At 37.5% G+C, this 16,969-nt stretch overlaps 1 protein-coding gene across 2 annotated transcripts in view; it reads left to right on the forward strand.

The window, feature by feature from the left end:
- Window positions 1–15,314, forward strand: part of TNFRSF21 (TNF receptor superfamily member 21) — a 107,913-nt gene extending 92,599 nt beyond the window's left edge. Inside the window, exons 5-6 of one of the 2 annotated variants that reach the window (XM_012549111.3) lie at window positions 11,383–11,611; window positions 13,851–15,314. In XM_012549111.3, the coding sequence (XP_012404565.1) occupies window positions 11,383–11,611; window positions 13,851–14,080 (459 nt within the window). In that variant the 3' untranslated portion in view covers window positions 14,081–15,314. The remainder of the gene's footprint in view (window positions 1–11,382; window positions 11,612–13,850) is intronic. The other variant, XM_031964746.1, reaches the window with a different exon arrangement.
- The last annotated feature ends 1,655 nt before the right edge of the window (window positions 15,315–16,969 follow it).

Below are 16,969 nucleotides of genomic sequence, written 5' to 3' on the forward strand. Positions count from 1 at the left end.
TGGGTGTGTACCCTTTCTCCCATTCTGTTTACAAAATGTTCTAATTGTCACACTGCTGACACTGTAACAAGTCAAGTTGCTTAAGTCAACTAGTATTTATTAAAAATCTCTTGTGTGCCTTGCATGTCAGAAATTACAGAGTTTATAAAATGTTGTGTCTTCTCTGCACTGCTCCTGGAGAAATGAGAGGCCAAGGAATGTGCCTGATGCCATCAGGGTTACTGTGCAATGGACCTAAAGTCATTGTACCCAGATTTTATTGTCTTGTTTGTTTGACTCAACTTATGATTTCATAAATATAAGGCACTTCCCTTCACCAACACAAGCCAGAACCTCTTCTGCAATTGGTAGTCCCAAAAGAATTACTAGATCAGAGAGATTAGGTGATGTATCCAAGGTCCCAAAGCCCAACTGTATTAGATAGGTCTTGAATTCTGGTCTTTGTGACCATAAAGCCAGCTCTAAACATTACATAATATTATTGTTTTTAACCAAGAAAAAATACCCTTCTTTCTTAAAGTGAGCTAGTCAGGGGAGAACTGAAATAAGATAGCTAAGGAATTTGATACTTATTCTAAGCAGCTCCTCAGTACCAGGTAGGTAGCCTAGGCTCATGAGATGATAGATTTGGAAGTGAGACTGGGTACTAGATGCCATCTGCTTCTCATTTTACAAATGAGGAACCTAAGACCCAAACAGGTGAAGCAGATGACTTACCCAAACTGACATAAGTATCATGTGGCAGAACTGGAGTTCAAACCTAGTTCTTCTAACACCAAATCCAGTGAGTGCTCTTGCTATTTGATACCACATTGTATATATCTAAGCTCCTCATTTTTTAGATTAGAAGTCTGTGATTCAGTGAGGTTGTGATTTGCCCAAAGCCACATAGCTAACAAGAGACAGAGTCATAATTAAAACCCAGATCTCTCCAGCTCCAAACCCAGCTCTATTCTCACTGTGCTCAGGTAGCTCAAGGGAAAGACCTAGTGAATTTTAGTTGGGCAATGCCAGGGGCCATGGAGTTAACTTGAAACAGTTGAGGCAAATTGACAAAGAACAGAGTACAGATGATTCATGCCTCATTTCAAGGAGATCACCCAATGATGCATCAAAAGCATTAATTGGTTTGTGGGAAAACAGATTGGGTATCCACAGGAAAATGGTAAATTGCATAGTAATTGAAAAATAACTGTAGTAAACTTTGGTTAAATAGACCAGTTGGGGTGTAGCTGAGGAAGAAGTGAGTAGGAAAGGAAAAAAGACAGATAAAGTGAAATAGGAGCAAAATGATGAGATTTTTGTATTTCTTGGAGTTGGACTCAGCATGTAATGAATTGGATAGCTAGGCTCTCTGACTTATTCTCATTTATATAATATAAAGGGGACCTTGATGGTTAGAGAAAGAAAAACTGAAATGTTATCTAGATCTTATCTACCAGAGTTGTAAAGAAAAGTCCAATGTTCACAGGACAGGATTTCTCTGTGTTCTTTGCTCTAGGATAATTTGGGAAATGCTTAAACCGGCATTAAAACCAAAGTACCGTCACATCAACTGATTTTTGCATATGATAGTGTGGTGATCTGTGAAATCACTTTGTAACCATGATGTATTATGTAACTACAGATTGCTGATAATATTATCTTTAATAAGGAACTGGAAGGTAACAAAAATTTGTAATTATACATAGCATTTTACATATTTTATCTCATTTTATGCTCACAATAATCCTGGGAGGTAGGTGCTATGATTATTCTTATTTGACAGATGAAGAAACCAAGGTAGACGGAAGTAATTTGCTCAGAGTTTAGGTCAATAAATGTCTGAGACTACAGGCTCAGTGTTATATGGTCCTAGCTTGTTGTAGTAGTTTTTCCATCATGTCCAACTCTTTGTGATTCCTTTTTGGGGTTTTCTTGGAAAGTTATGGAATGGTTTGCCATTTTTCTTTTCCAGCTCTTTTTACAGATAAGAAAACTAAGGCAAACAGGGATAAGTGATAGGTTAGTCACACAGATAATAAGGCCAGATTTGAAACCAGATCCTCCTGACTCCAGACATGACTCTCTATAACCTAACAGTTAGCTAGGTAGAATAACTACTACCTAGTTGCTATCATCCTGCAATATGAAATAATCACATTGCAAATCGACTGTGTAACTTACACTTCCTCAGATCATTTCCCACTCCAGCTAAAGAATTTCTTCATGCACCAGGCTATGTAATCTTCCCTCTCACTGTGTTGTCTCTTAGATTAGATCGTCAGCTCTTCGAGGGCAGGGACTTTATGCTTTCTTTGTATCCCTTGTGCTTTCCACAGTTCCTGGCATGCTTTACTCTCAAGAAACGTTTATTCAATTTGAGTGTGACTCTGAACTGAAGAACTATATTTCCTTTTCCATTTCAAGATTTAGTCAAATGGAATTTCAAGGAATTGGGACATGGTTGGAAGAGCTCTGAACTTTGGAATTTTGAGACAAGAAAATCACGTTCTATTCCCACATTAGACATTTACTGTCTCTATGACATTGGGCTCATCTCTTATTAGAATTCTTGAGCTCACCAGCCTCAGCTCCCCTCTTCTATTAGCAGAGATGAAGGTGGGTGCCATCATTCCAACCTGAATTCTCATTTGTACAAAGAAAACAATTCCAAAAAATTGACCAAGAAATATTTGTGTTTTAACAGTGATTAGGGCATTCCATTGCCATAAGTACCTACCACTTCACTCTAGGGAGTCAGGAAACATTTTTTGTTTAACATCTTTTCTCTGGGATAAAATATCAGTGCATTTGGAATGGATAGAGTTGGGAAATATTACTGAACAATATTTAATATATCACCTATAGAGTTGGTGATAATGCCTCAGAATTTGTAAAGAGCGCTGACCTGTAGAAATCTAGAGGGAAAAGAAACCGTGGTCAGCAACTGTGCCTCTTATATGTGTAACTTCCCTCTCCATTGAGGAGAATTTATCTTTCTTCCTGTATCAATCTCGATAGTGTAATATCTGTAGCGAACTAAATGTACTTGCATTGAATCTAATCATGGAGGAAATCTCTGGATGGATGGATGAAAAGGAAATGCAGAGTCTCACACTTTGAGAGAACAAGGCATAATGGAAAGAGTATTGGCCTGGGAATCTGAGTTTCTGACTTTTGGCAAGTCATTCTCCCTCTTAGGCCTTCAGTTTTCTCATTTGTAAAATAAAAAGATAGGATTACAATTTCTGAGGACCTTCTGGCCCTAACAATCTCTTTTCCCCTTTTTACTTTAAATAAAAATTTAATTGATATCTTTCATTTTTTTCATCATCTTCATTTCCAGTACATCCCTCTCCCCTCCCTGAAAACCACCCTCTTATAAAAAAGAATTAATGAAGAAAACACAACAGTTCAGCAAAACTAATAGATTGAGGGAGGGGAAGCATTATATATGCAGCCCTTCGTATCTATAGTCCCTTACCTCTGACAAGTGGAATTAAGGGTGCCTTCTTAAATATTTTCTTTGGGGCCATTTGGTAAACCCCTCACCCCCCTTTTTTGGTAGTTCTTTTCATTTGATAGTTCATTTACATTGTCTTCATCACTATGTATAGCTTCTTCCTGGTTCTGCTCACTTTATTTGGCATCAATTCATATCATATTTCTCTTCTACATTTCTGTGTGTTCATAACATATATTATTCCTTTTTTTTCTTTTTTTTTTTTTTTTTTTTTTTTTTTTTTTTTTTTTTTTTGGCTGAGACAATGGGAGTCACAAATTAGGAAGTATTAAGTGTCTGAGGTCAAATTTGAACTCAGGTCCTCCTGACTTCGGGCTGATGCTCTATCCACTGTGCCATCTAGTTGTCCCTACATATATTATTTCTTACAAAAATTACCTCCCACCACTTTGATTAGCCATTCTTCAACTGATGTGATCTATAATTTTTTTACTTCATGAATGTGTAACAGTCTTGTTCTTTTCAAGTAAAATCTTATGGATTCTTGAGGCAATGAGAATACTTTGCCTTTCTTTAATTATTCTGGCATATTTCCTTATTTATAACTTTATTTCTCAAATGAACCTTATAGATTAATACAATTCCCTGTAAGCACTGAAACACCAAAGACTGAATTTTTATTGCTCTCTTCAAAGTCCCTTCAAATATTTGATGAGCACATTGTGGTAAGCAGCCAAATTTGATGTCAGTCTCTGCACTTTGGGCTGTCTCTTGCTTCTTGGCAGTAACCTTTTAGAATCAGAGAGGAGGCAAGATAAATTCTAGTACAAACTGGCACTATTCAGAGACCTGACTTGCCAAAATCATGGGCACATCTTTGAACCTCCTTGTTTCTTGGATACCGGTTTAAACAAACTCTGCAGCAGCTGCAACATTTTTAAGGGAACAGTAGTACACATGCCATTATGGCCTAGCTCTTGGGAAGAGGGGAGTTTGTTGAGAATTAATCTGTGTGCTTGCTTAGTGCTTCTGTGCATTATCCTATTGTACCTGAATAATTCCATAGTTATATCTCATTAAAAACAAACTCAATATGTTGAATTTTAATATATAGCAGTGATTTCATTGGTAGGGAAATCCTAGTTTGTAATCTCCCCCCACTGTTATAGATGAGGTAAATTACTGCAACTGACAGTCTTTAGAGAATGGCATGGGACATTGAGAGATTAAATGACTTGGCCATGATCACACAGTTATTATGTGGATATCAATGACACAATTAAAAGTCAGGTTTTTCTGACTATAAGACTTCTATATACTAAACTATAATAATAGATTTCACTTATATTGTACTTTAAAGTTTGCAAATCACTGTACATGATATCTCATTTGATTATCAACAAATAGATATTGTTATTATCCTCATTTTGCAGATGAGGAAACTGAGGCAGGGAGAAATTAAGTAACTTTTCCAGGATCATAGTAGGTATCTAAAGGTGGGATTTGAACTCCTCTTTTCTCACTCTACTATCTTGTTGACCAAACGGCATCCTTCATTCTTCCTCCCATATAGCCTAGATGTTTTATATAAGCTGATGATGCCTCAAACCTAATTATTCACTTTCAGTTTGTCTTAATAGTTATGTTCACCACTGAGTGATTTCCTTCTCTGAATGAACCAGGAACTGAACAGCAATGCCCATTGAAAAAGTATAGTTTTGTAATCCTTATTTTATTAGACATGAGAAATACTTAGGAAGCTGTGTTCATAAACTGGAGCTCTGTTACTGCCATGTTTAATTATAATATGCACTTTAAAATGAGCATGAGTTTACAATTTCATATTCAGTCCTCTTTTTCCCCCTGTATATTGAAATGTTCAGATTTGTTTGTGATTAAGTTAATTAGCTTTTTTTAAAGAAGAAAGTATAAGGAATTTCCTTGGTGTAAACACTAGCAAACACAGGCAAGAGGAATAAAAAAGATTTTTAGAAGCTGAGAAAGCTATTGGGGAAAAAATTCTCACAAAGTTTAATCTAGTGACTTTCTTAACTCCATGTGAGAAAAATAGTGGAAATCTAGGGGCAAATGTAATTTTTAGATGTCTGGTTTGCTACTAGTTATTAGAGCCTAGGGCAAAAAGGAATTTTTGCCACCTTAAGTTAGATTCTTGGAGGGCAGTAATTGTTAGGCTACCCCTTACAAAAAACAAGGACTTTAATATGTTGAGTATGTTGAAAAAATTCTTAAGGGGCCTTTGATTATTGCTTAAAGTCCTTTCAGTGGCAGGGAGAAAGGGCAGTTGTGTACCCTGCTATGCATTCACCATCCTAGAGCATGTGGAAATTCAGCCAGTACTTGGCTCCTGAAAGGGACCCATTGGCAAAAATGAACCAGAATGAAAAATGTAAGCTTGTGAATTAGCATGGGGCAGAGAGGGGGAGAATGAGGTGGGTGGATTTCCCCCTCCACACACACACACATATACATACATACAAAATCTCTTGGCCTATGAGCATGTGATTTGTGGGTGGCAAATTCTTTGGTTTTGTGTTTAAAAACTCAATGCCCAATGTTGACTATTTGAACGATATCTTCTAATGAGACCTTCCTGAGAAACCAGTGTGTGGACAAATATGGCTTTGTCCTATTAGATGAATAAGAAATGTGTCTTGTCATGAATGACCATGTACTTTTTCATGGTAGGAGGGGATTGTGCCAGGGCCTGTTGCAAAACAGGAACACAAGAGGACATGCACAAAAGCAAGCAAAAAGCCCAACTCTTCTATGGATCAGGAGGGTGGCAGCTGGGAAGGATTCTGATCCAAGCTTTTCAAATCAAACTGGAAGATAAGCAAGGTGTGGATGGTAGGGAAAAAACACTGCTTGAACAGAACACATGGGCAGCGAAGCCGTTTCAGAACTGCAATCTGCATCAGGGAGTTTTGTTTCTCAGGCCTTAAATGCTGTTAAAGTGGCAGCTGTGTTTGCTTTGTTCCTTCTACAACTGGTGAGCTATCAAGTGTAAATCACCCTGGTGCCCAGTGCCTCCTGCCGCAATTGGGGTGGAGAAAACAGGTGCTGGTTCATACTGGGTTGGGTTTTCCAACATAATTAGAGATGGAAGGGACTTTGAGGAAGTCAGCCTTCACATTGATAGGTGATTGTTAATCCAAAAAAGAGAGAGCAAAGAGTGGCCATCATTTGCATTTTGTAAGCTTCCCCTTTCTCCTATGCCTCCCGAATCTTTAGGTGGAATTAGTCATCGAACTTGGGGCAACGACGGGTGTTCACTTTAGGTGTCCAGGGTAATTACCCTGACTGCACCTGAATGCTCAGGTGTCTCTATCTGTGTAACAGTGTTTCTGAACTTGGACAAAGGAAATAGCTATTTCATGCTTCATTAGCACAGTTTTTCTGAATGGTTATGTCACTTAAAATAGAGAAACTTGAATAGATGTCATCCATGGACTTAGTGGATCAATTAATCAACATGAATTAATTAAATACCTATTATGTTCCAGGCACTGTCTTAGACAAAAGTGAATCAGTGTCTGTCTTCAAGGAATTGATATTCTTCTGAATAAACAAAGGACAAAGATAGTTTAGGATTGATTTGGACATTAAGATAAAAGAACCAGAATCATATAGGATGAAAAGGTAGGGAGATTTCAAGGCAGTGATCTAAGTTATATGTATTAGGGATGGGGAAGGAGTATTGCTTGGAACCATGGAAAGAGTGCTGAATTTGGAGTCATAAGACCTGAGTTCAAATTTGAGTTTATGACTGTGAGCAAGTGACTTCATCTCTCACTCTCTGTTTTGATATCTATAAAATAGAAAGGTTATATACTAGGTTATATACTAAGTATACTATATTTATATACTAAATCCCTTATAATTCTAAGTCTATTATCCTGTGATTAGATGATTAAGAAGGGAAAAAAAGGATTTTTTTCTCTATCTTTTGTGTAGGAGAGATCCAAGTTCCCAAATAGAAAGAAATTGAAATAAACCAATTCAACTATGTGACTTTAAATTGTTTAAGAGTCATGATTCTATATCTTGTTTTTTAAGTGGTGAGATAATTGAGGTTAAGTAACTTGCTTAGGATCACACAGAGTAAGTATTGTGTCTGAGGCTGAACTCAAGTCTCTTGACTTCCACTGAAGTTGCTCTATCCACTGAGCCATTCTAGTTGCCCAAAGATTTCTTATCTTACCAGTAGTAAATTACTTACTCTAGATATGTAAAAATTTGTCCTGAAAATAATGGAAGCTATAAAGGGAATTTGAGAATCAATTCTTGGGGGAATTTAGATCCTGCTCTTTGGAATTTAAATGCCTATGTCCTCAGCTTTTAAAAATTGCATGGGGCTCTAGAAGATCAATTAAATGGACCAAAGAATTCAACAAGTGCCAACAACCTCCCACAGATGGGCCATTCAGAACTGTATTCCCTCAGGGAGTTCATAGTCATTCCCAAGAGTGGGCAAACAAGTAATGCTTGAGGTCCTGTTAGTTTCTGACAGCATGTGTCAGATACTTTTCAGAGCTTTGATGAGATATGAAGGTTCTGAAATATCATTTTCATCTTAAAAACAAACAAGTAATTCATATCCCTTTGGCTTATTTACTTTTTTCTGAGATTGGTAGCAGGTGTCACCTTTGGAGGTTGATAGCAATGAATAGCACCCTCTATTTATTTCCTTACTTGTAACAATGAAAGGATTGGACTAGATCACTGGTAAGGTTTTAACATTGTATTATTACTTCTACCACACTCCTCTCTTCTACAACTCTTAAATATGTTTCCTTTGCTCTAATCACTGTTATTATCCCAATTCAGGTCTCTACCATTACCTGACTGGTTTATTGCAACAGTCTCCTAATTTATTGTTCTCTTTTCCTTGTCACTCTAATTCATCTACTCTACAACTGCTATTGTGACTTTCCTAAAGCTGTACATGTCATTTCTCTAATTAGTAAACTTCAATGCAGCCCCATTACCTCTGTAATTAAAAACCTCTATTTAGCATTCAGAGCCTTTCTTGATTTGGTCCCCAACTTCTCAGTCTAATTACGCATTACTCTCCCTTACAAAGTTTGTGGTCTAGCCAAGTTGACCTTATTCCTATATATTTTCAATGTAACCTGTATATTTCTTCACATGTTGTCTTTTTCATTAGAATGTAAACTCTTTCAGAGTAGGGAGAGTGTTTTTGTATTCCTGGTGCTTAGCACCGTGTCTAGCTCTTATTAAGTACATGACAGATGCTTATTTCATTTCTTGTCTCCACTCCTAGAATGACCTCTCTCCTCCCTAGAACCTCCTAGAATACTTAGTTTAAGGATTCTTTCAAATTTAGCCCAAGGGCTACCTTTTCTGATCCCTGCAGCTTCTAGTACTTCTTTCCCTGAATTATCTGGAATGTGTGTGTGCCTGCATTTTGTAAATATCTGTCTCTACTCTATAGAATATACATATTGTCAATTTTAGAGAGAATGTTGGATCCTGAATTCAAAATCTGGCTCTGACATTTCTTACCTTGATGACTTTGGGCTAAATTATGTCATCTCTCTGGGTATCAGTTTCCTCCTCTTTAAACTGAAGGGTGTTGATCTCTAACATTTTTCTAGCTCTACTCTGATCCTATAATCCTTAAGGGCAAAGACAATTTCCACTTTTGTTTTTTTGTATCCTGAGCACTGAAAAGACATGACAAGTGACACATGGATGCTTTTTGATTGATGTGACTTCTAACCCCACCACTTGTCTTTAACAGCTATCTTCAAGGTTACCAATGAGCTCCTAATTGCTCTACCTTGATGCCCTTTTCTCTTGGTTTATGACACTGGACCATGCCACCTTCTGAATACACTTTCTTCCATTGCCATTCCTGATATTGACCTCTGCTGGGTCTCTTATTTTTCTGCCTTCTTCTTTATCATCTTCTTTGCTGGCATGATCTGTGTCTGCCCCCTCCTCCCACCTTAGTCATGAGTGGCACTCAAGACAACAATTTTGATCCCCTTGTCTTTGCTCTTTACATTTTCTGGGTTAGCTTATCAGTTTCCACAGGTGCTATATTCATTGCATAAGATTTTCATATCTGTTATGTACAAAACTGATTTCTTTCCTAGAACTTAGCATGATTCCTGGCACTATCATTATTATTCAGTTCTTCATTATCATTTCTATCAAGATGTCTATCTAGTTCATCCTCTCAAATTCAGAGTGGACCTTATTACTTTCCTATTAAAACTCATTCTTCTCCTCAATTTCCCTATTTCTCTTTACAGCTTCCACATCCTTCCAGTCATTTAGGTTTGCAGTTTCTGAAGTCAAACTTTTGTGGTAGCTGGGTGGAGAGGATAGGGTGGTGCGCTGGTTAGAGTGCCAGGCCTGGAATCAGGAAGTCCTGAGTTCAAATGTTTTTTCAAACACACCCTCCCTGTATAACATTTGTTCAAGGTTGAGTTCATGTTCTGCCTCTACAAGGAACATTTTCCTGGTACTTCTGCCAGCTGTTATCTTATTCCTCAGATCATTTTGCATTTACTTTTCTATTTGCATATTGTATACCTCCAAGGAGTAGATTTGATACTTCTTGAGAGCATGGGGCCATTTAACATTTTGTCTTTTTTTCCCCCTCTTTGATTTAGCACTATGCCTAGCACAGATACGTAGTAAGTGCTTAAAAAATACTTGTTGAATTGGATACTTCATGGGGATGGCACAGTGTAGCATTGTGGCCTTGATTTTTCTCTCATTTCTGGCTTTATCTTGGTTATATATTCTCCCACTTTTTCTCTCCTTCTCTTCCTCCTTCTCTTCTTTCTCCTCCTCCTTTTCTTCTTCCTTCTCCATTTTCTTCCTCTTCCTCTTTCTTCCTTCTTCATCCTCCTTCTTTCTTCCTCCTCTTCCTTTTCCTTCTTTTCCTTCTTCCATCTCTTTGTCTCTATGTGTGATTGAAAGAGACTAAATCTGGGATCATAGGATGTTGTATTTATAACTGGAAATGACTTTGGAGACAATTGAGTGGCACAGTGGATAGAATGCTGAGCCTGGAGTCAGGAAGACCCAAGTTCAAATCTGTCTTTGGATACTAGCTTTGTTAAGTGACTTGGACAAGTCACTTAACCTCTTGTCTGCCTCAGTTTCCTCAATTATAAAATGGGGTAAATGAAAGCTCCTACATCACAGGGTTGTTGTGAGAATTAAATGAGGTGATAATTTGTAGACCTACCTAGCACAGTTCTTGGCATATAATAGGCACTTAATAAATCCTTATTCTCTCCCTCTACCCCCACTTTAGCGATTATCTAATCCAATCCCTTCATTTTAAACACAAGTCTTCTGATTCCAAGCCCTTCGCCCTTTCCAAAGTTTCTCTCCTATGTTCAAATGTTGACTCTACTACCTCTATTTTTTGTGAACTTCAAAGTGACTTTCCCTTGGTGGGTTTACATTAACTCTTTTGGAAAAATGAGAGAGAATGTAACACTTGTTTCATAATATCCCCTACAGAGCCTATAAATTACTGTTATTGAAACTTTAAAAGAATAGGTGAACCCATATAACTTTACTACAGAATCAGTAGACTGCTTTAAATCTAATATGAACTACTGAATTGTGTGGTGGAAACAGTGTCCTGGACACATGGGTGCTTAGTCCTACTTTACCACTAATTAGAAAATAATTTTTTCACTATTTTTCTATAGGCCTCAATTTCAAACTCTCTAAAATAGAGGGATTGTGTTGCTTATATCTTCCAGGTTTAACTGTTTAAGATCTAATTTTCCTATTATGTATAATAAGATATTGAAGGGGTGGAGGAAGAGCTTCCAGTTGTACAGTGCTAACTTAAAATATAAGGAAAAGAAAATGAAGGCTATTTGCTAAAAGTAAATGCTTTATTTTTTTCCTATTTACAGTTGGAAGCTGACAAGCTGGCCCTTCCATCAAGTCCCACCCCACTCAGTCCCAGCCCAATCCCTAGCCCCAATCCGAAGTCTGAGAATGCCACTGTCCTGACTGTGGAACCATCTCCTATGGATAAGAATAAGGGCTTCTTCGTGGATGAGTCAGAACCCCTTCTCCGTTGTGATTCCACATCCAGTGGCTCTTCTGCTCTGAGCAGGAATGGCTCCTTTATTACCAAAGGTATGGGGGTCAACAAACCCAGGGCCAAGCTCATATTTCCATTTTCATCTAAAACTAATTGGAAGGTATAGAGGGGAAAGAATGGGAAGCCAAGTGGTGCAGAGGACAGAGTTCTGAATTTGTAATCAGGAAGACTCATCTTCCTAAGTTCACATATGGCCTCAGATACGGTCTAACTGTGTGACCTTGGGCAAGTCACTTAACCTATATGCCTCAGATCCTCATCTGCAAAATGATCTAGAGAAGGAAATCGCAAATCACTCTAGTATCTTTGTCAAGAAAACCCCAAGTGAACTGACAGAATCAGACATGACAGAAGTGATTTAACAATTAAAAAATGATTATATCCAGCATTCCTCTGATAGGCTTATAAATCTGTGTAGTCAGTAAATAAAGTGAACTAAGCATATCTTGAAAATACTTAGAAAACACACACACACACATACACTCAAGGATAATGCCAACCTTTGTATTGTAGAAGTGAGTACCAAATTCTAAAATTGCCTCTTCAAAGATATATACATTATTGATGATGCCTATAGGGAAAATGATCACTTGTTTGACTCTCTCTTATTGAAATTTCCCATGCTACTTTTAAATACCCTATTATGTAATAGGTAATTCAAAGCATATCATAGAATGAAGACTGGGTTTGGAGTAAGAAGTTCTGAATTCAAATTTTAGGACTTTTGCTCACTACTTGTGTGATCTTGGGCAAGTCCTTTAAATCTCATCTGTGAAATTAGGGTTGCATTAGATTACTCAATTTTCTCTTCTGTAAGATGAGGGAACAGTCATCGTGAAGCAGTGGATAGAGCTGATTTTCCAGTAAGAAAGATGTAAGTTCCATATAACTGGAAATACTGCTTACTTTCTCAGTACTCCAAAGAGACTATCTGAAACTATAAGTTATTATCTGAATTGATAGAAATCCCTTACCAAGAGCACTCATATCATTGGAATCACAGTTTTGGTCCATAAAAAACAAACAAACAAAAAAGCCAATGGGCTTGACTAGATTACCTTAGTTACCTCATCTAAATGATTTAGTCAGCAAACTGAGATCTCTTTCTGTTCTAAATCTATGTTTGTTTGTATTAGTAATAATAGATGTAACCTATAAATTCCTCACCAAAGACCATTAAAAATTAAATCTTTGAGATTGCTTTCTCAAATGTAAAGTATGGTTGTGAAGCAAAAAGCTTCTACTAACTTTACCTGAAATTGCGCATTAGAAAAGAGGGTGAATGATCAGACTGCATGAGTTTGGGATTTTTGATCATTTGGACAGAAGCTCAGTTAACATTTCCTCAATTTAGTCAAAAATTTGTTCAAACATTTTCATCATCTTCTGTTAAGTCACTTTTGATTGTTTGGGAAGAACTAATTTACAGCAAAACAGTTTGCATGCGTTAATTAGAAATCATTTTTTATCTGTTCATCAAAAGAAGCACTTGAATAGTTTCTGCTAATGTAGCTTTCTTTGGGCTAGTTTGAGCTGCCTTCTAGACAACTGAAAGTGATCATTGGTTTTCTTTGAAGACATTCTACTATTTCCCTAATCAAGACAGACTTTTACACAAGTCTTCATTAATATTTTACTGAGACTTCAAAACTAGAAAGTGAGGAAACAGGGGAAGAGGGAAAAGTAAATGAAAGATAACCATCTTTGTCTACTTTCCCAGACAGTGCTTTTTGCATTAACTGTCTTTCATGCTTGGAATGCTCTTCTTTCTCAGCTCAGTCCTGTAGTTTCAAACTTTATCTTTTGTCCAGAGGTCTTTCATGATCCCCCCAGCTGCTTTCCCAACAATACCCTAAACCACCTCCAACAAACATTTAAATAGAATTTTAAAGTTTGCAAAACACTTTATAAGTAATACCTCATTTTATCTTCACAACAACTCTGGAAGGCAAGTGCTATGATTATCCCCATTTTACACATGAGGAAACTGAGATAGACAGAGGTTAAAATAACTTGACCAAAATGTCTGAGGCAGGATTTGAACTTTAAGTCCAGCACTGTGTTACCTATCTTAAATGTATATAATTATTTCTGTCTTCTCTGTTAAGATGGACACTCTTTCAAATCAGTGTCTTTCCCCCCCTTCCCCATTGTTTGTTTTTACCTTTGTATGTCAAAGGTACAGTATCTGGCACATAATAAGTACTTAATAAATGTTTCTTGACTGACTCATTGACTACAAATGTATTTTTCTCTCCCTTACTTCTATCACAGAAAAGAAAGACACAGTGTTGCGGCAGGTACGCTTGGACCCTTGTGACTTGCAGCCAATCTTTGATGACATGCTCCATATCCTAAATCCAGAGGAACTGCATGTGATTGAGGAAATTCCCCAGGCAGAGGACAAGCTGGACAGGCTGTTTGAGATTATTGGAGTCAAGAGCCAGGAAGCCAGCCAGACACTCCTGGACTCCGTTTATAGCCATCTTCCCGACCTACTGTAGGACATTGGGGACACTGTATTCTGGATTATTGCTTAGGGCACTTGGTAAAGATGATGGACAGCTAGGAGACAAGATCCTTTTTTTTTTTTAAACTACAATACAGGGCCAGTGTTTTGAGTTCTTTACTTTTAATTCTCCTTCTTAAGAAAGGACAAGTTCATATACCCTTTCCGGTTGTAACTGCCAATGCAGTTTTTTATTTTATTTCATCTTTTCTCTATTTAGCATTTTTATATTCCTTCCAATCATTCTGTGCACTTTAAATTCACTTAACCATAAATATGATGTGACCTTTCTTCTCTGTCCCTGCACACTAAATTTGGGATGTTAAACCTTTTGTTTGTTTGTTTAAAATCTATTGTCACATTGTTCTCAATTAGAAGTCTCATTGTCTTTCCCCGTCTTCCCTCTTCTCTTCCCTTAAAGTTTTTCTTTTATATCAATAATTATTTTTTTCTCTGGGATAAAGGAACTTAGAGGCTCAATACCCAGTCACACTCATGTGACCTGTTTTTACTTGAGTTAACTTTTTTAATATGTCCTGTTATATAATTTGTATACATGACTGATGTTTGATTAGTATTCTCACGGTGTTTGCCTGGACAATACATAGAATGTTCGGTTTACTCATACTCCTTTTAAGTGGAAGCTCTCATGGGGAACGAGTCTTTTCTTTGGCCTTTAGGACTTGCAAATTCAATTGTGTGGCATCCCAGCCAAAAAGGGGAGTTTTAACCTCTCCTATTCTGGACTGAGCAGTCATGCAGTGTTGATGCTGCACTCCGGGAAGTAGGGCCTGGAGCCCCATCAGGACCCCTCCCTTTTCCATAGTCCAAGTTTGCCCAGTTATGCTTTACAAGTTGTCTTGGTTTTTTATACATGCATAGCCAGTAGTTCCAGTTGGTCCTCACAACCTTGCTTGGTCCTGGTGTTATCTGCCATCATGCAATCACTTTTCTTAAAATGGCTGCAACTGTAAGAACTCTTGTTCGATATATTTGCAACACTTAAGCTCCCCTTATGAACACACACACATGCACATGTGCATACACACGCACACACAGAGTCTGTTAATGCTCAGTTGCAAGAACTGAATGTGAAGGTGGTCTAAGCCACTTTGGTGTGGAAGGAGTGGTGGGATGGTGGTGGTGGTGGTGGTAAGGGACTGATGTGGAAAATAAAATGCCTTCAAGTGTACTAATTTATTAATAAATATTAGGTGTTTGTTACTTGACTTGTTTTGGGTGTGTTAATCCTTAATTCTAAGAATTAGAGCTTTCTACTCTGGGGAGGTAGTAATGGTCCTCCTAGCACAGTGGTGAGAGCTCTGAGCCACGAGTCAGAAAGACCTGAGTTCAAATATAGTCTCAGATACTTGATAGTTGTTTAACTCTGGGAAAGTCACTTAATCTCTGTCTGCCTCAGTTTCCTTAATGGTAAAATGGAGATCATAATAACACCTACCTCTCAGGGCTATTATGACTTCCAATGATACAATATTTGTGAAGTGCTTAGCACAATGCCAGACACATGGTAGGCTCCTAATTAATGCTTGTTCCCTTTTTTCTGTTCACTAGAGGTATAAAAGCAAAGGCTAAATAGCCATTGTGTTTGGGTATTATCACATAAGAATGGTTTCTGAGTATTTTCAGAAGCTCTCTGCCCCTGAAGTTGCTTCAGAGGAGTGTGTTTGGGAACAAATGGAAATGGGATCTGAAGAAATATTGGCAAAAATGAAGTACTTGTACTTGAATTATATTTTTTATGTATCACTGGGCACAGTGGGATGCATTGAAATCGGTACTGGATTTGAAGTCAGGCTTATTCATGGCACATTGTAAGTACTTTATAAATGTTTGTTAATTGATAGATTTGAGTTCAGTTCCAGCTTTGCCACTTGCTGTTTGTCAAACTTTGGGTAAGTTACTTAAATACACTTGGCCACAGTTTGCTCTCCTGTAAAATGACAGGATTGGCCTCAGTGATCCCTAAGATCCTTTCCAGCAGTAGATTGCTGATTTGTATTGATGAACTTAGATTATACCACTCAAGCACATTTTTGGAAACCCATATGACCAGAAGCATCTGGCAATGAAGAAGCTCACAAAACATATTGTAGAGGTATTTTATAAGCTCTCTAGAACTAACCTGGTAGTAACCTTAAGTACCCAGTTTGGAAATCTTCAGTGCAACCAGATGTTTCTCCCTTAACCTTTCAGTCTTTGAGTCTCTGAGATTTCATAAAGGCTAAAAAAAGCCCTGGGAGAGGTTGAAGGGGGAAAAAGGAGTATTTCAGTTTGGTCTGTTTTTACACACTCTTACTTAGTGACCTCATCGCTTCTTACAGGTTTACTATGTTAATGACTCTCAGTTCTATATATCCAAATAGAAACTCCATCCTGAGCTCCAGTTCAACATAACCTATTGGATATTGTGAATTTTGTACTGTAGATATCTCCAACTTGGCCTCCAAAACTGAACTCATTGTCTTTTGTGCCCAAATACATCCCTTGTCTACACTACCCTATAGCTACCAAAGACACTACCACATTCCCCAGGTATACAGAATACTAGTATTTTAATCATGATGTCATCCTCAACTCTTCATTTAAACTATATATTTAATAAATTGCCACATTTTGTTGATTTTCTTGCACAACATATCTTTGTGTCCATCACCTTATTTCCATTTCTATGCCTAGTTCATGTCATTTATTAACTCTTACCTGTCCTGTTGCAGTGGCCTCATTGATCTCCTTGCTTCAGCTCTCTCCCTTTTCTAAACTCCACACAGTTGGTAAAGTGATTTTCCTAAAGCACAGGTCTGACCATTTCACTCACCTCTTATTCAATTCCAGTAACTCTCTAACCTCTAGGATTAAATATGCA

Source organism: Sarcophilus harrisii, chromosome 4 (assembly GCF_902635505.1).
Source record: "Sarcophilus harrisii chromosome 4, mSarHar1.11, whole genome shotgun sequence".
NCBI classification, from domain to species: Eukaryota; Metazoa; Chordata; class Mammalia; order Dasyuromorphia; family Dasyuridae; genus Sarcophilus; species Sarcophilus harrisii.